Genomic DNA, 22,282 nt, shown 5'->3' on the forward strand with positions numbered 1-22,282 from the left:
TCACTGTTAGAACCCCTGGGTTTGCTTTGGCTCAGCCCAGTATTACAGGGAAGAAAACTGCTAGTGTGTGTGTGGGGGGGGGGGGGGGGCAGGTTAGGAATAATTTGCCCCACCGTATCTTTTAGTGACTCCTACAGATGGTGGAACACCTCTAAAGCTGCAGGGGAGCGGGAGGAGGGCGGGATCAGGGGATAATGGAGTGAACCTCCACACACCTTCGTTTCTCTCCAGAGAAACCTGCAGCTCAGAGGTGAAAAAAAAGCCATCCGTGACTCCATCTGTATCAGCAGACACCTGATCTATTCTGGTAGAGTAAACCCTTCAAAACCACCATCAGGTTTGTGCAATGGCCGGTACCTTCAAAGAACAGGGAATTGGACATGCCAAAATTGGGAGAAAAATTGGTGAAAAAAAAAACATTTAAATCAATACAGTAAGTAAGGATATACAGGAGAAAAGGCACCTAGAACAATCAAGGGCTATTAGAGGAGGAAATAGAAAGCTACAAAAAACAAATAATGATGAAGCTAAAGATTTATAGCGGTAGAAAAGATAGGAGGAGAAGGAGACGAGAAAAAACAGCCATATGGTAGCATACAGAAATGAGAGGGAACCCGTAAAGGTTGGAGAGAAAAGGCGAGTGAGTTTGCAATAGCAGTGTGAGAGAAAACTTGCAGTAGGGGAGGGGAACAAGAGACTGTTCATAGGGTTGGGGAAGAGCTGAAGAACTGTCACACAAAGAGAAAGATTGTTGTTCTTAGGGCTTGTGTCTAGAGAAAGAAAATGTCTTAGCGGTTCAATTTCTGTGACTTCAGTCTTCCAACTGAAAATCAACTTTTTGAACTTATTAGTAAGCACTTCGCTTACTATTTGGGTGTATTCTTTGACTGAGCTCTGTTTTGACACAAAAACCACCATGGTAGTAGTCATGCTTTCTCCAATTCAGGATCATCGCAAAAAATAATAAAAGAAAAAAATCTATCTCAAACAGACCTTGAAAAAGTCCTCCATGCATTCATTTCATCACATCGGGATTATTGTACTTCCCTGTATTCAGGGCTCAGTCAAAAATCCATTTCCCACCTCCAGCTCATCCAAAACTCAGTAGCCAGACAGTTAACAAATTTCAAGAGACAAGACCGCATCACTTCCATTCTTGCAATGATTCACTGGCTACCTGTTAGGCTTAGGATTGATTTTAAACTTTTACTAGTTATTTTTAAAGCCCTGCATGGCCTTGCTCCTACCTATATCACAGATTTACTCACACCCCACGAGCATAGCCACTGCTTGTGCTCCTGAGGCAGGACCGTATTAATTGTTTCCTCAGCCAGCCTTGTAACAAAAGGCAACCGGGCATTTTCCATTAGAGCCCCGCAGCCATGGAACTCCCTAGCTGAGGAAATTAGGTTAGCAATCTCAGTGCCTTTTTTTAAATCACTTTTTCGAATTTTACTTCTACATGAAGGCTTTCTAGAGTAAATCTGTTGTTGGACAATTTTATATATCTCTTTTATCACTTTTATTTAACTTGTTTTAACCATACACTTTGTTTTATCGGGTTCTGTTTTAATTATGTTCTTGTGATTTTTATCCTGACTTTTGCCTTGTTCTGTAAAGCAGATTAGATATTATGCTTTGTGTTTTTTTATTATCTTGACTGTGTGTAATAGTTTATCTTGTATTGTTAAGCAATGTGGAACATTGTTTTGAAAGGTGCTGTATAAAGTTTATAATTATTATTATGATTGTTGTTGTTGTTATGTCCATTTCATCTTGATCCAATTCCCACAACCCTAGTTAAAACATGTCCGCCCTCTATCATCTCCCGGATAACCTCCATCATCAACTCCTCTCTGTCCACTGGTACAGTTTCCCCTACACTAGAGGTTGCCATAATCAGACTGTAGGAGTGTGTCTTTTTAACTATAATAACCAAACTTGTGCCGTTTAACGAAGTTTAATGAAAAAATAAAAGTTACAACTGAGGCACTCGTGGCTGTCAGCTAGGTATGCTATCAGAACTAACCTAACGATCTCAGTCCGGATGTTAACATTAACTACCTAAAACAATGAGCACTGGTAATTGTAGTCCTATAACTAAACTATGACTATGTAGTCATGTCAGGTCCTACACAGACCAACTCTGAAAAAGTCTGGTTTAGATTGTTATGGCCATAATAACTATTGGCCTTTTTCCAATTTACCATTCATCTTCAAAATCCTTGAGAGGGTAGTTGCATCTCAACTCCAGATCTACCTTGATAACAATAATCTCTTTGAACAATTCCAATCTAGCTTTCACCCCAAACATATCACGGAAACAGTCCCGGTTAAGATCACCAATTTCCTCCTTCATGCAGCTGACTCCAGTCTACTCTCTATCCTCATCCTCCTTGACCTCATCACAGCCTTTGATACTATATCCCATCAGCTCCTCATGTATCGTCTGGGTTGCACTGGAGTTGAGGGCACTGTGTATGAATAGATTCAGAATTGGTCATCAGAAAGTTAGATAGTCCGTCATGGAGTTCCACAGGGTTCAGTGTTGGGGCCACTCCTGTTTAACATTTACCTCCTCCGTCTTGGCAAAATCTTCCAACACTATGGTACCCATTTCCACTGTTACACTGCTGATACACAGCTTTATGTGTCCCCTAAGCCCTCTTCCACTCTCCCCTCCAATACCCTCACTGCTTGTGTCCATGATATCCAGATATGCATGACTAACAATTATCTGAAATTCAACCAAAGTAAAACCGAGCTACTCCTCATTGGCACTAAATCTACACTCCCGAAAACTAATATTTGCTCACTCCCCATTGCTGGAGCCACCATACCTGTCTCCTCACAGGCTAAGAGCCTTGGTGTTATCATTGATAGTACTCTTTCCTTTTGCAGTCATATCAGCAATGTCTCCCAGATTGCCGTTTTCCATCTGTGAAACATCTCCAGCCTATGCCCTGCTTTAACACAACACTCCACGGACGTTTTAGTCAATGCTTTGGTCATATCACGCATTTACTACTGCAATGCGATCCTAGCAGGCATCCCCAACAAACTTATTCACTGAATTCAACTCATCCAGAATCCTGCAGCATGGATTATTACACGTTCAAAGTCCACTGAACATGTCTCTCCCTCCTGATTGAATTACACTGTCATTCTGTGTCAGAGTGGATTAACTTTAAAATGTTATTATTAACATTCAAAGCTCTTCATAATATATCCCTTGCTTATCTCACAGACCTCCTTCAGATTTACACTCCATCTCGCTTCCTGCAGTCTTCACCAGCAGGTCTATTGGCACTACCAGCCATCAACCTCAGCACAATGGGTGCCATGGCTTTCTCCTATGCTGCACCCAAACTCTGGAACTCCATTCCCCATCACATCCGCATACTGGACTCCATTACAGAATTCAAAATTGCTCTTATACCCACCTTTTTAAACTAGCTTACTCAGTTTAACAGCATTAACCGCATCATCTTCATCTTGTTTTAATTCCTTGCTGATGTATGCTCTATTACTTATTGTGTGTTTTATTGTTGATTTTAATCATTTTTTAACTGCTTATTATTATTATTATACACATTTCCTTTAACTTCATGCCATAATACAACATAATAACCGCACCCATTCCTTGGGCCTAGGGTTAGAATGAGGTAGAAGTCTATTCGATGGATATTGCCTTTCTTAGGATGTGAGATGTTCCAAGTAGTGTGATCTTCTGTAGTTCTTGTATTTTGATGTTACCCGGGATCCGTTGGGTGTATTTCTCCATCCCTTTTTTTTACAAGTCCCAGGGCTCCTATCACTACTGATATTGTTGTGTTTTTCATTCCCCACGTTATTATTATTATTATTATCATTATTATTTCTGCCTTGGTAAGGGGGATATTAAAGGTGATATATAATTTATCCTGAAAGATCATATTTTTTTATCAGTATTACATGAGGAAAGATCATATTTGTGTAGCTGTGTGCGTGTACATATGTGTGTGTGTGTGTGTTTGTGTGAGAGAGTGTGTATTCTACCACTATAAAGCCATCTAATAATTGTACTACTTTTGGGTTATTTTTGTTTGTATAAGGTGTACTTTATCCATGAACATAAATTCTCTGTTCCACACAAAGCATACATTAAAAGACACATGCAAAGACATGCAAATACGTATACATTATTGCATGCTTGTTTTCTTCTTATCTACTTGGCGTCCGATACCAAAATTTGATTTATTGAAAAGAAGTGGCACTGGCTTTCAAAAACATACTTTCAAATGATTGCAATAACTACCATTTTTGAGGATGGGATTGGCTCTATTTGACAGCATAGAATTATAACTTTAAGGTTAAACTTTTTTATCTGTAAAAGTGAACCAATTGTATAAACACCAATTTCTCAAACTCAGATTTATAACATTGCTCTTTTGTTATGCGCCGAGGAACAGTTTGCTCCTTTATTATGCTTGCCTTGGCTAAAAAAAAAAAAAGGTACACGTCAGACAGCGCAACTTAGCTTGAAAAACAAGCTGGTGGAATTAACAGCTTCCCTCAAGAATATTCATTTATTCTCTATCTGGCCTGCTGAATATGATTTGGTGTGTTGGTATGAGGAAGAGAACACCATTTATTCTTCCGGGCTTATTATGACCTTAACAAAGAAAACAGATAGAAAGACCATGTCATGTTGAATAACAGAAGACAAAGGAAATATATAAAAAGGGAGTGTGAAGGGGGATCTTCTTAATTGGTGGTTAGAACTTTTTAGTTCCAAAGGGTTGAAGATGCTGGTACAGATTGATAGTAGAAGGAAATATGAGAGGCTTAAGGCTTAAAGGAGTTTTGATTGGGTATCTATATACCGATGGACCATTTACCGTTGCTTGAAATCAGGAGACAGGTTGTTTTATTGTTGAATTTAAGCTTTTGTTTGGACATATTTCATCCCAGAAAACTTCAAGTTAATAATACTTTATGAAAAAAAAAAAGCTACATGAGTTCAATCACTTCTTTTAATGGTCAAAAAATTAAAGGCAAAAGACATTGAACAGAAACATTACTGGAACCCCGAGATGTTCCATGGAAAGGCATGTTTTGGTTGACTTATACCAATCTGTAGTATGTGACCTGGACACCAAATTTGAATGAATTAAAACAAAAACAAAACAAAAAAAACAAGTATGAATTTATTTAGGGGGAAAGTATGTGCTGCTTCTCACTTTCATGAGAGCAGCAAGACAATTTGCACACAGGTCTGGAAACAACGAGATGGCTAGGTCCTTGTGATCTCAGAGGGGGACATTTGCAGATTAAAAACCATTTTGAAGTTATAACATGGCAGGCTCTTTTTGGTACTCTGTGGTATAAGCATAGCTGGCTAAACACAGCTGCAGCTAATACAATCAGTAATGGTTGTAGATGTGCCAAAGACCCGGCATGACAATATGAGTGACAATTGTTAGTGCTTGCTCTGCCAATGCTGATTGGTGAGCTTGCACACCTAAATCAAATGGACCTATTATTAATGTTATTAGCTGCAGCTGTGTTTATCCTGCTAGGCTAACATCTCAGAGTACCAACACCAGCCTACCATGCTTTTAACCTTTACATTGTTTTGACCTGTAGATGTCAGCAAACACACTAAAATGGTATTGGGCTAAATTACTCTATAAGAGCATCATAGAATATTGAAAAATGCTGTCATTTATGACAGCAATTTGAGCATGCAAGGTTTTATTGAGCATGCATAAAGACTTTTATGGATTTTGAAAAAAATATGCCTAAATGTAGGAACCAAGAAAAGATAACTGTTATCTTTATCTGGCAGCGCAAGTGCTATATTTATTGTTTATGCAGTCATATTCAGCCTCATTTGACAACTGATGCGGCTTTCCTTTTTTTTTGTTGCAAGCAGAATGAGTAGCCTCAAATTTTCTCTTGGTTTTAACCAAGCTACTGATCCATACATATGTTTTTAAATCTTGTAATTATTTTTCAACTGCATACTGAAAACCTTATCAATGGCTACTAGAAGAAAAAAAAATCCTGACCTCCAGAAACACGCTTATAACTGTGGTAGTTGGCTAAATAATATGGGCATTGCTGCACAGAAGATGGCTAGATGAATGGGATAACAACAGCAACTGAGGGTAGAAAGAGCAAAGGATCATTCACATGCTAAATTATTCCATTTTAATAAGGCATGTCATCATCATCACAGTACAGGTATACAGTTCATTAATCAAGGAAGACCAGATAAAGATATGTATCTAGTATTAAAAACAGGATAATCATGATGTCAAAGGAACATATTTGCTGTTTCACATTTACTTATGTTTGCTGTGGTTATTGACATACTCTTTTTTCCCTTGCGGAGAACCTCGGAAATTTGATGGGCTTTCTTAATCCCCCATGGCCAGAAGACTGAAATGAGAACTGCTACATGGTAGGAATCTGCATTTTAAGTCATGTGCTACAGAATGGCCTTGGGAGACATCATCCAGGAGCCTGACATGATTTATGATTTTGATCAAGGTCCATACTCAGCGTGTCAGATAACGCTTGCTGCTGAACTTTGAGTCAGTCAAGCAGAGCTAGTTCTCATGTGCATGTTAAGACACAAATCTAATAAAAACATCATTTTTCACACACCACTGCTCACTTTTAAACATTTCTCTCATCCTTCCCTTTCTCCTCTCCTTTTTAGCGTGTAACATTTGTTTTGTGTTGTTCTTTTTATGTCTTTTATGTGAGGCACATTGAGTTCTCCTTTGAATGATTGAAGTTCTCACACATATGTGTAATTGCATTTGATCATTCTTGTTTTCCTGTTTCGCTCCCCTCAGCTCTGTCCCTCACTCACTCTACATTCCTGACATGGCAGATGTATGATTGTATTTCACTGCTGGGGTCACTTCTTTTCACTGGTTTGTTTCTTCTGATTGATTTTTTTATTATTTCAAGTTGGCTTCCCCAGAGCATACTGAACCCATCTTTCATCTCCCTGAACCATCCCAGTAGGTTTTGTGATGTTAAGGATGACGGACAGGAATTTAGATGAGATGGAAGATATCTAACTAAGCTGGCCCTGGTGGAAGTCCTTTTAAGAATGGGAGATCTTTATCTAAGCTTGAAAGTCAAGTTTCTTTGGCAATACAGGTAGACTGTTACTACAATTAGTGTAAATGTAAGTTTAAATTTAATCGGGGTCTTGTTCACGAGTGAGGGTAGGATGGGGGAGTAGGAGGGAGCTGAACCGTAAGGCAAAGCTCTCAATTTACCAGTCAGTCTTAGTTCCAACCCTCATCTATGGTCAAGAGCTTTTGGTAGTGACCGGAAGGGTGAGATCATGGATACAAGCGGCTGAAATGAATTTCCTCCGTAGGGCGTCTGGGCTCAGCATTAGAGATAGAGTGAGGAGCTTGAACATCCGGAGGGAGCTCGGAGTAGAGCTGCTGCTCTTTCATGTCGAAAGGAGCCAGTTGACATGGTTCTGGCATCTGATTAGGATGCCTCCTGGGTCCCTTCCTTTTGAGGTTTTATGGGCATATCCAACTGGGAGGAGACCCTTGAGTAGACCCAGAACTCACTGGAGGGACTGCATGTCCAATCTGGCCTGGGAACATCTTGGGATCCCCCAGGAGGAGCTTGGGGGCATTGCTGGGGACAGGGGCATCTAGAGTGCCCTACTTACGTAGCTTGCTGTCACTGCGAACCGACCCCAGAGAAGTGGTTGATGATGAGATGAGATGAAATGAGATGAGATGAGATGAGATGAGATGAGATGAGATGAGATGAGATGAGATGAGATTTGACTAGATGAGATGAGATGTAAGTTTAAATTTGATCTGCCTCAAGCAGAAGGAAAAATACAACCTCATTCCCATCAATGTGACGACTGCTACTACTACTACTTTCAGCTGCTCCCGTTAGGGGTCGCCACAGCAGATCATCCGTTTCCATTTCTTATCAATGTGATGACCGCATAGTGTTTAATTTTACTCAAATTTTTGTGCCCACATAACAGCTCTTATTGAATTCAGGTTAAAGTCAATGTGCCAAAATACCCACAATACTGAAGGTTCATGTCATGACTCTTGGATCAATTGTGTACCCTAAAAGAATCTCCCCAAATTAGATTGGAACAATCAATACATAATTACAAGGGGCCTCTCCTTTTACAGTGTTATTTTATTTTATTTGGCTTAATCTTACAGAACGTTGGCTATGTTTCACTTTTTCAATGGAAATTCGCCCCAACTCAGGTGGACACCAAGCATTGGTGAATATACTTTATAAAGCACCCTCTGTAATGCAGATATACTATTGCCTTGATAAAGTCCAATTTGTGATCTGACTAGCAGGTAAATATGTCCGTCCATCCACCTATTCGTTATCCTAACCACTTATCCTGCCGTCAAGGTCGTGGGGATGCTGGAGTCTGTCCAGCAGTCATTGGGCAGCAAGCAGGGAGACAGGCTGCCAGGCCATCACACAGGGCCCACACACACACACACACACACACACACACACACACACACACACACACACACACACACACACACACACACACACACACACACACACACACACACACACACACACACACACACACACACACATTCATACCTAGAGGCAATTTAGGATGGCCAATTCACCTTACTTACATGTCTTTGGACTGTGGGAGGAGACCAGAGCACAGGGAGGACACCCACGCAGACACGGGGAGAACATGCAAACTCCACACAGAGGATGACTCGGGACCACCCCCAAGGTTGGACTACCTCAGGGCTCGAACCCAGAACCTTCCTGCTGTGAGGCGACCATGCTAACCACTGCACCACCGTGCCGCTCCAGGTCAATATGTGAACAATGAAATTTGGCTCTTCAACAATGTTTTGTCTTTTTTTTTTTTTACCACAAAAGACAATTGCGGAGGTATCCTCATTTACAACGGTGTCAAGATGGAAAAGAGTCCCCCCAAACAAAACAGACAACAATAAAAACAACAATGCATGATAGCTAAAGGTTAAAATACAGGGGCGTCCAGGTAGCGTGGCAGTCTATTCCATTGTCTACCATCATGGGGCTCGCCAGTTCGAATACCCGTGTTTCTTCTGGCTTGGTCAGGCGCCCCTACAGACAGAATTGGCCATGTCTGTGGGTAAGAAGCCAGATGTGGGTATGTGTCCTGGTCACTGCACTAGCACCTAACCCCAACCCTAACCCTAAAAACCAATACTGGTCCCACCTCACATCCAAAGCTGGCCAGCTGACCTTTTGGTTAAGATGGCAGTGGTTGGTGCTTTAGGAATCGTCAGTTATAAACCTTAGGGCTGAGTGGTAGACAGCATCCAGTAGAGGCAGCAGCTTTTCCTTATATAACATCCCCATAATCCAAAACATAAGAATATTGATTCTACAATTCTTTTTCTCTGTTAAATAGGGGAGTAATTCTTATTTTTGTATAGAAAACCAAGTATTGTTCTCCGTTTAGCAAACAGTGTGTTAATGTGATGCTTGAAATCATTTTCCAACCAGATACCAAGATATGTACACTGAGGCATTCTTTCTATGTATTTGCCATTTGCTGAATGAATGTTAAAATATTCAGTTTGAGTAGCCATGGTGAGCAGCATCCATTTTGGTTATGTCTGAATTTAGCACTAACTTATAGTTATGGAGTTGGAGTTGGAGAGAATCAAATGAAGATTTCAGACATTCAATTGTACAGAAGTTGCAGTACAATAAAAAAAAAAACTGTCATCCACATAAAGATGAAATTAACAGGGTTCAGAAGAGGGGACAAATATCATTGACGTAAATTAAGAAAAATATTGGACCTAACACTGAACCTTGCAGAACACATGTTTAAAATATCAGAATGAACATCAACCATTTTACACATTTTAATTGATTAGAGAGGTAGTTTCAAACCACAAACGACTGACAGAATCAAGACCAATACAGGAAAGTTTCCTTAAAAGTAACGAATGGTCAACAGTATTGAATACTTTAGTCAAGTCTATAAACAGAGCAGCACAGACATTTTGCTTTCCAGGGCTGGTGCAATATGATTTAAAACTAAGGACGTTACAGAAATGGTACTATGCATAGGCCTATATTCAGACTGAAAGGGGGTGAGTACAGAAAACAAGGAGAGATGGGACCTGAGCAGATTATTTATCAAGGATTCCAAGATTTTAGCCAGGCAACACAATTTGGAGATAGAGAGATATTTTTCTATATCGGTTTTGTCCACACCTATAGGTAAAGGAAGGCCATAGGCTGTTTTCCAGGCTGTGGGGATTATGCAAGTGGAGATAGTCAGGCTGAAGATATCAGTTATGCATTCTGCAATCAATACCACTGAGAGTTTCAGAAAAACAGCATCTAAATTATCAGCACTAATTAATTTCCTAGTAACAATAGCAGAGGTGGCAAAACTAGGTCCAGAAAGAAAAAAATGCTAACGATGTATTTGTTCCACCCATATACTAAACCAGTTAATTGTAATGAACCCCACTCTTCAGCTTGATATGGTAATGAAATCAGCTAATTTAGTACATGGGTGGAAGAAATACACAGTTTGGATTTGCACTTTCTGAACCTGGTTTTGCCATCTCTGATCAATACTAAGAAGAGCATGGATAACTTCCCGAAGACTAAAGGAAGACATACTGACACTTGGTGGAGAATTTCTGCCCTGTAGTTCAGCCTGTGGCTTGACGTTATGATTCAATGCACTCATAGTACTATCAAAAAGATGCCCAGAGGCAGCAAAATAACTGTTGCAATTTTCTTTACGGTCTCTTAATGCAGCGTTTCCCAACCCAGTCCTCAAGGACCCCCTATCCTGCAGATTTTCATTGTAACCCTGCATAGGTAGCCCTGCTTGTACTTACTCAACCAATCATCTCATAGCACTTAATTATGCAAGGTGTGCAACATCTGACATAATTTCTTGCTGATTAGTTGAATAACTACAAACAGGTACCTATTCAGGGTTGCAAAGTAAATCTGCAGGATAGGGGTACCTTGAGGACTGGATTGGGAAACACTGTCTTAATGGACGGCGCCCATTACCAATGTGAGTCGGAAATTAGCTTCTTTTTTTTATTGATTTAACAATGTTAAAAACTTATTTGGATCATGAAAGGAGCTGATGAAAAAGTGTAGTCAGACTTCACTGTTTTTAGTGCAGCGGTACAGCGATTCCTAAGTTGTCTGAACACAAGCCAATGGGAAAGGTTTTGGGAGCGTCCAGCCTGAGCCCAAGCTCTGTTCCTAGAATTTAAAAGATCAGCTAAGTCAGCGGTAAACCATGGACTGGACCTCACTTTTACCCTACATGTCTTAAAAGAAGCATGTTTATCAACAACTGAATTAAAAACAGTGATACAATGATTTAAAGCAAGTTCTGCATCAGGGATTTGATAACGTCAGATGTGGTACTGTGATACAAGTCATGTAGAAAAGCTTGATCATTGAGGGTTGTCAGATTACTTCTCGTTATCACATGGGAGGTTAATTTCTTAATGCTCACATCTCTGATACAGGCTATAGGATAATGACCACTTATCCCTGGTTCAAACTCACCACTGGTTTATTACAGAGAATAACTTCAATTAGGGCTGGATTTTGAGATATCATGCAGGTTTGGGCATGTGGGCTCAGAAATTAAATCTGTCAAATTCATACCATTACAAATATCTTTGAAATTAGTTGATACAGGTGATAACCAGTCAAGCTGGAGATCACCCAAACTACCTTAGAGGTTAGAAAAGATGACAGCAGGCATCCGGGCAGCGTGGTGGTCTATTCCACTGGCTACCAACACAGGGATTGCCAGTTCAAATCCCCATGTTACCTCCAGCTTGGTCGGGCACCCCTACATACACAATTGGCCGTGTCTAGGGGTGGGAAGCCAGATGTGGATATGTGTCTAGGTAACTGCACTAGCGCCTCCTCTGGTCAGTTGGGGTGCCTGTTGGAAGGGGGGGTAACTGGGGGGAATAGCGTGATCCTCCCACGAGCTACGTCCCCCTGGCGAAACTCCTTACTGTCAGGTGAAAAGAATCGGCTGGTGACTCCATAAGTATCGGAGGAGGCATGTGGTAGTCTGCAGCCCTCCCCGGATTGGCAGAGGAGGTGGAGCAGTGACCAGGATGCTTGAAAGAGTGGGATAATTGGCCAGATACAATTGTGGAGAAAAACGGGGAAGAAAATCCACAAAAAAATAAAAGAGCAGCTCAGCCAACTTATCCAAGGCCTCAGCTGGGGCTGATTGCGGCCTACAGAAGCCTACAACTATAATGGTATTATTGTGACCAAGCTCCACTTTCAGGGCAATGAACTCAAAGAATTTAGGAAGTGAAATAGCCTTTAAAATGGCAACTGAGAATCTGGATTTAACATAGACAGCCACATCACCTTCACTACCCACCTTGTCAATTCTAAATAAGTTATAACTATTAATAGCTATTTCCGCATCACTAATAGGTTTCTTTAGCCAGGATTCAGTAAGAACAAGGATATCTGGCTCAGTCTCAGATATTAAAATGTTTATGTGATCCATTTTATTTTTCTGAATTAAGCTTCTTATATTTAAATGCATCAAGCCCAAGGCTTTCCTTGACTTAAAGGAATGAAGGTCTGTTGGGTTTGGAGCGGAGCTAGATATATTTGGAACAAAAGGATAATCCCTACATGTGGAAACAAGTGTTACTGGAATTAAATTATTTAGGTTTTTGCAATTATTCAGAATATTCAATGTGGAAGATGGTCTGTTAAATCTGTCAGTGATTCTGACTGGAATGACCTTGGATGTGGGAGTGGGTGGCTTAGGCTTAGTAGTAGACACAGTTATAATGCTTTGAATTGGGGCATTGACCATTTACAGCTTGAAGTCCAGGTATGGAAGGTGGAGAAAGAAATAAGATGTGCGACCAGCGGGGGGGGGGGGGGTAGTACCAGAGGCAATACCTTTAGACGGCTGCGTAGAACAAGAACTGATGAAAAATGAGGAGTGGGTTTCCAGAGCAGGGACACACGTGTCGGTGATTGTAAACAGTCATGCAAGTGGGCTAGACAGAGTACAGTGAAAAATGTCTGCTGACAACCTATAGGAGCCCAGTCCATTTGGGTGAAGACCATCTCTTCTGAAGAATGAAGAGACTTCGCAGAATCGATTAAAATTGTCAATAAAATCCAAATTTTGAGCTCTTAATTGAGTCTGAAGCCACTCCTGTAGACCGGAGAGCCTGATAAAATGCTCAGCCCCCCAACCCAGCGATAGAATGGGGCCTGGAATAAAAAAAAATTCTTACCACTGGCTTTTACAAGTTCAAATAGTCCAGTAAAATCCCATTTCATTAGTTCAGATTGTTGCCGACTAGTGTCATTTGTGCCAACGTGGGTAACAACCCCCCCCCCTTTTTTTTCTCTCCAAATGTACTTGGCCAATTACCCTATTTTCCGAGCCATCCTGGTCACTGCTCCACCCCATCCACTCAAATCCGGCGAGGGCCACAGACTACTACATGCCTCCTCCGATACACGTGGAGTCGCCAGCCGCTTCTTTTCACCCGGCAGTGAGGAGTTTCGCCAAGGGGACGTAGCGCATGAGAGGATCACCCTATTCCCCCCAGCCCCCCCCCCCCCGAACAGACGCCCCGACTGACGAGAGGAGGCGCCTGTAACCAGGCTAGGGATGACATAAACTAGGTCGGAGCAAACGGATACAACCAGCTTTGACTTCACGTCCCTCACAATAGAATCACCAACTATCAGCGTCGATGGAGGCGGTGCTGTGTGTAGTCCGCGATGCGTCGGCACCTGGAAGGCAGTGCGTGTTACTTGCTTTCGAATGCTTCCAAAAACATCACACCAACACTACCTACGTAACTTAAAACACAATTTAAAACCTTACTTAAAAAATCCGTTTCAAGGGACTTTTATGCGTTACTTGTAACAGATAGGTGTTCTATTTATTTATTTATTTATTGTAACAAACGTGTTCTAGTGAAACTAGGACGATTGGCTTCCTGCGAATCTACACGAGCAGCGGTCGTTTGCTGTCCGTGGTGCTGAAAGTGCATCTCACGCTCCTTCCACGCTCGAGATGTTAAGGGTTCGAGCACGGAACGAAGAGAAATTTTTACCATCTATAAAACTATTACCATGATAATTGTATCAGTATAGACACCAGCGTGAGGCGAGTGCGAGAGAGAGCGATAAAGCCGTTTGATTTGCATTGAGGGTGTGTGTGTGGGGGGGGGCTCTATCTGGTGGGCGGAGTCTGGTGTTCAAAAGGAGCAAAAAAAGCCATATCCGTCGACTTACTCTCAGCCGCACATGGACTAAGAGGTCCCGGGGCGGTAGACTCGCTTTCCCCGGGAATAGCACACAACGCGTGGACGCTAACTTTCTCCCGGACCTGCGCAACCCTGCTTTATCAGAGAGGCACTCTTCAAAACGGGCTATCGGTAAGTACAGTCGATGAAAGAGGGGAGGAAAAAAAGGAGAGATTTCAGTTGCCACCTGCACCTTTGCTGTATTTTGTAACAAGAAGGAGATTAAAACGATTAATTATTCAATTGCCTATTAATTGGTTGAGAGGGAAGCTCGTGAGCTTTTCCGTTCCACATGATGCAGCCGCTGCGAGGATAATAGTCATAATAGTCCGACGCCAATAATCCGCTTTTAAGAAGGCTCAGCAAATTGACTGTGAGCATTCATAACCTGATGTAAACATAAACACTGGAGTTGACAGTTTGCATCCATTATGTCTCGGTTTGTGAGCTAGATAGCCTATCTTTCAGGGGCCTTAATGTTCTACCAACTACTTTTTTTTTTGTCTCCCTCCTACACTTTATCAGTCACCTCTTCTCCTCCATGTCATCACGTTCTCTTGGGCTTGATGTCATCTTTCTTTTGTGATGTTTGTCTTTTCCTTCTTCCTTTCCTTCTTCCAGAAGATGCTCTTCTCTCTGCTACCTCTCGTGGCTCTCCTGCTGCGCGACGACGCGGCCGTCACCGCTCACAACAATGGCCACGCGCTGGACAACGACAAATGGCTGAGCGCCGCGTCTCAATATGACAAGGAGAGATACTGGAACAAATTCAGAGACGTGAGTACCACACACTTAACCTGGCCATTTTGCTGAACGGGACTTTCATTTTAGCCTAAGCATCAGACATAGTTGCACTCAGGAAGCCGTGCGTACGTGCGTGCGTGTGTGAGTGTGCGCGCGTGCGTGTGCTACTATGAGCATGTGTATTCCCGGGTGTGAGTTTGGACTATGCCCTTAATGCAGGCACCCTGTGAGGACTTGAGTATGCTAGCAGACTAAATCCATCATTTAGGGAGCCCAGCGTGATCATGGACTCCGGGCTGACAGAGATACATGGGGGGAGTTAATGTGTATTAAACAGACACATCTTGTTGTGTTTGTAGGTCTTAAGTGCATATGCTGGTCCTATTTTTCTTCCTTTATTGTAGCCTTTCTCCATCAGAATGACAACAGCTGCAGTTTAATGTATATTGACCTACCCGCTCTCTCTTTCTCATGTGTGTGTGTGTGTGGGGGGGGGGGTCTTTCTCTGTCTCGCTTGCTCAAAATCACCATCTGTGGTCAATACATCTTGATTTTATTGGCCTAGCAGCAAATTTGAGCTAATTTGGTGTACTGCATCTCACCAACAGACATAGCCCATTCGAGGAAGTGGAGGGGTAAAGCTAATTTACTAGCAATAATCCCAGTCTCAAAGCGTTATAACTTTAGTGGTCTGTGCATGAGCATTATTTATTTATTTACTGCTCTAGCATTGCTGTTCTATGTTAACAGACTTGATGGAGCTGTGATGTGAGAATTGTTGGCTGTCTGCCAACAGTTTGACACCAGCAAGGAATATGTTGCCTTCAGAAAGTACATGCATGTGATTGTCAGTGTGCTTCCTACCCACTCTCTGTTTTACTCTTGAGTTTCTTTATCTATTTATCTATCTATTTATCTATCTATTTATCTATCTATCTATCTATCTATCTATCTATCTATCTATCTATCTATCTATCTATCTATCTATCTATCTATCTATCTATCTATCTATCTATCTATCTATCTATCTATCTATCTATCTATCTATCTATCTATCTATCTATCTCTCATTAATCCCCCTCCCTGTAATCCGTCGTTTCCACTCCCCCCTGATCTTTCGATCTGGCTGCAGGGTTTCACCTTGTGTTGCCGCTGATGAACCAGCCCCCCCCCCCTCCCATAATGTTCACATCTACATTCATTAGCAGGGTGGGTTGCTTGTTTTACCATTTAATATAAATTTGGGGTGGGCTTATCTTGTGTGCGAAATCTGATATGTAATCTGCCATATTATGTACAAATTGTGTTCAGATCATGTCTTATTAATTATGTGTTCATACATAAGTAAACAGAACGCTCTAGCTGATTCAGTTACTGACTACTCTGTATACCAGGAGGGGTGTCTTACATTTTTGCCCATATTTTCTCAATTCAAATTCGTTGTTTGTTGCCAAAGCCAAACCGATGTTCTTCCTGACTAGGGTTGTTGGTTACATCGTGATCACAGTATTGGGGAACATCGGGATGAAGCCTGTCGTAGATGGAACAGTTCAAGTATCAGTGATAATAGAAAGCATATTAGCGTATATAGCTTTGGCAGCACTATTAGTACAGGAAGTAATTGGATAATCCTCGATAACAGCTGATGTAACAGCTGCAGGGAGAGAGAAAGCTAATGTTGCAGACTTCATCCATTTTCAAAAGCTTATCCCTGTTTCCTAATGAGGCTTAGCACCCGTGGTAACTCGTGGTGAAGCTCTTGGTGTGAAATGACAAGACTCTCGGTAAAGCAAATTTTGAAGATGGTTTTATTTATTTTACCAACAGCCATGGTGATACTTGGCAACTGTAGTGGTGTTTGACTTGTCCAGATCCCGTGGATCCATTACGAACGGCGTTCTAACCAGTGGCGGCTGGCCAGTAGAGGGCGTTGGGGCTACCAACAAGGGGGTGGGTGGTTCGAATCCTCGTGTTACCTCCGGCTTGGTTGGGCGTCTCTACAGACACAATTGGCCGTGTCTGCAGGTGGGAAGCCGGATGTGAAGAGTAGGGTGGCCAAGTACAATTGGGGAGAAAAAAAGGGGGGGCAGGGTGTTGGGATGCCGCCCCCTTCAAATATCAAGAGACGAAACTCTACTTAAACATGTTAAATATAATTTGGTTGTATAATGCAAATAATTATAAGATAAAAGTATTTTTTCAGCCTGTGGGTGCCTGTCAGCAGCCATTAAATATTGGTTCCAAATGGCATTTGGCTGATTTCTGTCTGAATACATATACTTCCTGGGTGAGGGACGCTGGCCAAACAATACCTTATGTAAGCCCTCAAACTTTCGGCGAGCAGGTGACCTGAGGCTGCTGTCTAATTGGTTTCTTCAGATTTTCATGGGGCACAGTTCTGTGTGCCCCAGACACTCCCACTTTTATTGACAGCGAATTGGTATTGTTTTAATGTTTTTTATCTAATGTGACTGGACAAATGTCGTGACTGTCAATCATGTTCACACCCACCACCACGCCTCGTCTCAACTGTCAATCATCCACCATCTACAAACCCTGATAAAATCTATAGGCTACATTGTCCTTCTTAATTACTCTGTGACTGTGTGGACATTAAAGCAGCTGTCAGGTGTGCTGCGCCAAAGTAAATTGTGCCCCCCTCCAACAGATTTTTGGTTCTAACTATTGATGTTGTCGTATCTGCTTTTAAAAGGCATCTACAAGCTTGGTCTGTGTGTATATTTAGAAACAGCAGTGTTGCCTCCTCTTCATATTTGGTGTTGTGTGCCTTATTCTTCTGCATTTGGCTGTCTGAATGATGATGTGACATGCTAGCAGGCTAGCCAACTAGACCTGTCATACCTGTTACTATCCACTTTCCTGACTCATCAGTCTTTAAAGAGGATGAGGATAACAGGCTATGCTACAGGATACCTACTCAATAAAGGGGGCCTTCCGGGTGGTGTGGCAGTCTATTCCATTGTCTACCAACACGGAGATCGCCTGTTCGAATCCCTGTGTTACCTCCGGCTCGGTCAGCTGTCCCCTACAGACACCAATCGGCCGTGTCTGCAGTTTGGAAGCTGGATGTCGGTGTGTGTCCTGGTTGCTGCACTATCTGCTTCACTGGTCAATGGGGCGCTGGTTCAGGGGGGAGGGGGAATAGCGTGATTCTCCCATGCGCTACGTCCCCCTGGTGAAACTCATCACTGTCAGGTGAAAAGAAACAGCTGGCGACTCCACATGTATCGGAGGAGGCATGTGGTAGTCTGCAGTCCTCCCCGGATGGGCAGAGGGGGTGGAGCAGCAACCGTGATGGCTCGGAAGAGTGGGGTAACTGGCAAAGTACAACTGGGGTGAAAAAGCATGAATCCAAAAAAAAAAAAAAAAGGCGAATGAAAAACACTCTTTTCATGCATCTGAATACTGCAGTTATGTCCCAGTACCTACCTGCTGAATGAGTTTCTGATGACCTGGCTGCATGGGCCCAGTCCTACACATCTATCTACAATATACAGCAACTTGTTGAAATAAGGTTCCAATGTACTTCAAAACAGTGTGCAAATTAACACAGCCAACAGATAAAACAACAGCAAATCCTAGTACAGAAAGAACACGTTAGGAACATATATATTATACTAACCCTATAATATTGCAATATGAAGCATAAAATATCAAGCACGACGAAAAGAAAGAGAAAACAGATGGGTCTCAGGCCATCTTTTAAAAATGGCAACAGATAGCAATGACCTGACGTCAACTGGAAGGCTGTTCCATAAATTTGAGGTGAAGAATGATCCGCTTTCTAAATTTAAACCAACATGTGAAATTGCCAAAAGCTTTTGGTTTGAAAACCTAAGAGATCTTACAGCATTTGAAAGTCCCAAAAAAAATGTAATGACCACCTACCAAACAGTCCTACGTTGACCTAACAAGCCTTTATGTATTAAACACCAACATTAGAAAAACAGGAAAAGTCCATTTTATCTTAATCGTGTTTACAGAGCACAACCTTGGAGCTAAAACGACTTCTGCTAAAGAAAGCGCTCTCCGTACACATCTCTATACGGTACTGAATTTTGCATTGAGTTTTAGCTTAGCATTTAAGCATGACATTATAAAAAGGTCATGTCAGAGGATGACATGACTACTTGAAAAGAACATTGGAGGTGTTCAGATGAAATAAGGCCATGATATTTCCACGAAAATATAATTGGACATTTCCAAAAAGGCCAAGATTAATGAAAGGAAATAGCACAATAGCACTCAAGTCCTGCGCAGGCAAAGAAGAGATTGATTACTTGGTACTGGTTGAAAAATACGCGGCTATGCAACTAACGTTGTTTGTTAGAGCGAATGCGAGCACGGCCTCCTTAAGCAATCTCAATAGACATAATGTAAATAGATTATGTCCCGTTATTATAATTTCCAAGCCCATTAACTTCCCGTGTCAGCCCGACCACAAGAAACAAATGTGTTTGTGATCACCTAGCCACTTACACTTTGCCATTTGCAATATAAATTAGCGTTCACAACATAGTAATGGAAATGGCCATTGAAATTAAACAAAACATTGGCTTTCAAAGACCTGAATAAATCTCATGTAGTAAATGATTACAGCAAACAGGATCATTTTGACTAAAGGGTACAAATGTATACTGCATCGACACTGACTATAAGATAAAGGGAGGCTGAAATGTTTTAAAGTAGGGAGCGTGAACTGTGGCGAGACAGTTAGGTGCATATGTGCACAGCAGCTGGTGTAATTGTTTTCATATATCGCTCAGGTCCATTTCCTGCTGCTACAGTTTGGTCTGAACTGCTGAGTTGACTGCTGCAAACCACGAGGGTCAGCCTTCCTATGGCCGGCTCATTACTGCAAGCTCAAGCGAAGGTGCAACATCACTGCGTACCGTGGGTTGCAGCTTGGTGGGTGATGGGAGCTGGCGTAGGGATTGGTTATTCAAGCTAAGTGACTTAGGTTGTACTCCAGCTGATCCATTTGCAACAACAAATTTGTTTTTAATTTTTTTTTTTTTGGTCATTTTGCTGCTTGCCTGTGTTGCCCAGACTGGGATCAGCACTGTGTCGGCCACAGAGCAGCGCCACCTGGGGCAGCTGGGGTGAAGTGTTGTTCCCGAGGGCGCGACGACCGCATCTGGGACTGTGATGATACAAGCAACCCTCCGCTTATCAGCGCAGGACAATCCAACATTCCCCCAGCCAAACCGAGGATTCGAATTGAACCGGCCTTGTTCCTCTTAATGCCGGGTTATCGGTCACCCCGAGGCAGGAGAAGCTTATGGTGCAGCCCCCCTGGAGATATGATGGACCTGATTCAACAAAACATCCAGGGCAGCAGATGACCTGTTGATGACCAAAATGGCATACCCACTCTGGAATATGCCCTCTGTGCCCCAAACATTTTAGTCAAGTTTCTATGTGGTTTAGCTCTTACACGGTCTTCTATAGTCTCTCATCCTCCTCTCACCTGCTTTCTTCTCCTCCCCTGCACTACGTCTTCATATGGGTTCATCTTCTCTACCGCTTCCTCCCTGGCTCCTTTCTTTGGCTCTTCTCTTCTCTTCTCTTCTCTTCTCTTCTCTTCTCTTCTCTTCTCTTCTCTTCTCTTCTCTTCTCTTCTCTTCTCTTCTCTTCTCTTCTCAGCTCGCCTTCCCTTCTACTCCTCTGTTTTCCTGTCCTCTCCATTCATTCGTTTCGTCCCTTCCTTGTATTCCCCTGCCCTCCCCTGTCCTCCACCACACCTCTCTCTCCGTTTCTCCTGCCAGAGCCTCTGTGTGGTAATGGTGAAGGAAGGCCCGTCGTTACCCATCAGACAGCATCGCTTTGATCCTTAAAAGGTGGAAAAGTTTTCTCTCTTCAGAGCCCATTGTTTGTTTCTTCTCAAAGGCTTTTCTCATCCCTCCCTCCCTCCCTCCTTCCTGCCCTCTACCCTTCATCACCACTTTTTTTCTCTGAAGGGGGCAACAGGGAGAAGTCATTCCTTCCACCACTGCTTGTATGCTGTCTGGAATGCAGCTTTTCACTAAATCACGTGTGTGTGTGTGTGTGTGTGTGTGTGTGTGTGTGTGTGTGTGTGTGTGTGTGTGTGTGTGTGTGTGTGTGTGTGTGTGTGTGTGTGTGTGTGTGTGTGTGTGTGTGTGTGTGTGTGTGCGTGTGTGTGTGTGTGTGTGTGTGTGTACATGTGTCTCTGTATGAATGTAGGCTCACTCCAGGCAGCCTATTCAATTTAGTGGTTGTATCCAGTTGCAGCTGGAACATTTTGCCAGTGTTGTTTATGTGCAGGATGCGGGTTTTAATGCCTGGCTTGTGACTGCTTGTGTTCAAGTGAAAGACCTTCCTCAGCTGGGTCCCATGGTGAGGATTAGATAGTGTCATCTTTTATCAGCAGCCGTTTCCTTTCCTAGCTGAAGGTCTCTTTTAGGGTTGCCGTTCACTGAAACGCCTCTTTCTTCGGGTCTGTGCGCATGCATGCGTGCAGGGCCGCATGTGTGTTTGTGCATATGTGCTTTTTTTGTGTGCCGTTTGGGCTGATGCATTCTTGCCTAGTGACATGGAGCGGCGATGTTAATGCATTATATTTATGTGTGAGTAACATTTCTTGTCTTAGTTGCTACGGTGTTTTCTGTGAAGAAGGAATCGGCAGTATTATTAATATTCTTTTCTTTTTACAGTTTAATACTGTTTTTGTTGCTTTTTTTGTGTGTGTTAACTGTGCTCTGATAATGTTTATTCAGATTTGTTGTGGTGCGAATTATGAGGCACAAACATGCTTGTTTTTTTTTTCAGTGCCAGTCTTTTTTCTTCCCCCCCCCCCCCCCGTCTTCTGTTGTTTTTGCTGTTTTGTTGTATCTGGGTTCATGTTATCTACTCAGATATTTTCGGAATGTGTGTGTGTGTGGTGTTAGTGTGTGTGTTAGTTAGTGTAGATAGCGGGATAGAAAACTAAAGCATTTATGATCCTAATTCTTTTTGGAGTTGGTAGGTATTGTCTCAGAGAGTAAGGGAAAAATCCCAGAAAATTAAAACTATGCATAATTATGCGTAAATATGCAAAATATTAATTTTTCTAAAAATGGCTAAAAACCACTTTTCTCGGCACTTCAGATGATTCTGGGCATCTTTGATTTTTTCACCTATATAAAAAAAAATTTCTGGGA

At 42.2% G+C, this 22,282-nt stretch overlaps 1 protein-coding gene across 1 annotated transcript in view; it reads left to right on the top strand.

Annotated features, from left to right (window-relative positions):
- Positions 1–14,981: 14,981 nt before the first annotated feature.
- Positions 14,982–22,282, top strand: part of LOC130121862 (testican-1-like) — a 245,385-nt gene continuing 238,084 nt past the window's right edge. Inside the window, exon 1 of the mRNA XM_056290805.1 lies at positions 14,982–15,134. Coding sequence (XP_056146780.1) covers positions 14,982–15,134 — 153 coding nt within the window. The remainder of the gene's footprint in view (positions 15,135–22,282) is intronic.

This window comes from Lampris incognitus, chromosome 1, assembly GCF_029633865.1.
Source record: "Lampris incognitus isolate fLamInc1 chromosome 1, fLamInc1.hap2, whole genome shotgun sequence".
Taxonomy (NCBI): domain Eukaryota; kingdom Metazoa; phylum Chordata; class Actinopteri; order Lampriformes; family Lampridae; genus Lampris; species Lampris incognitus.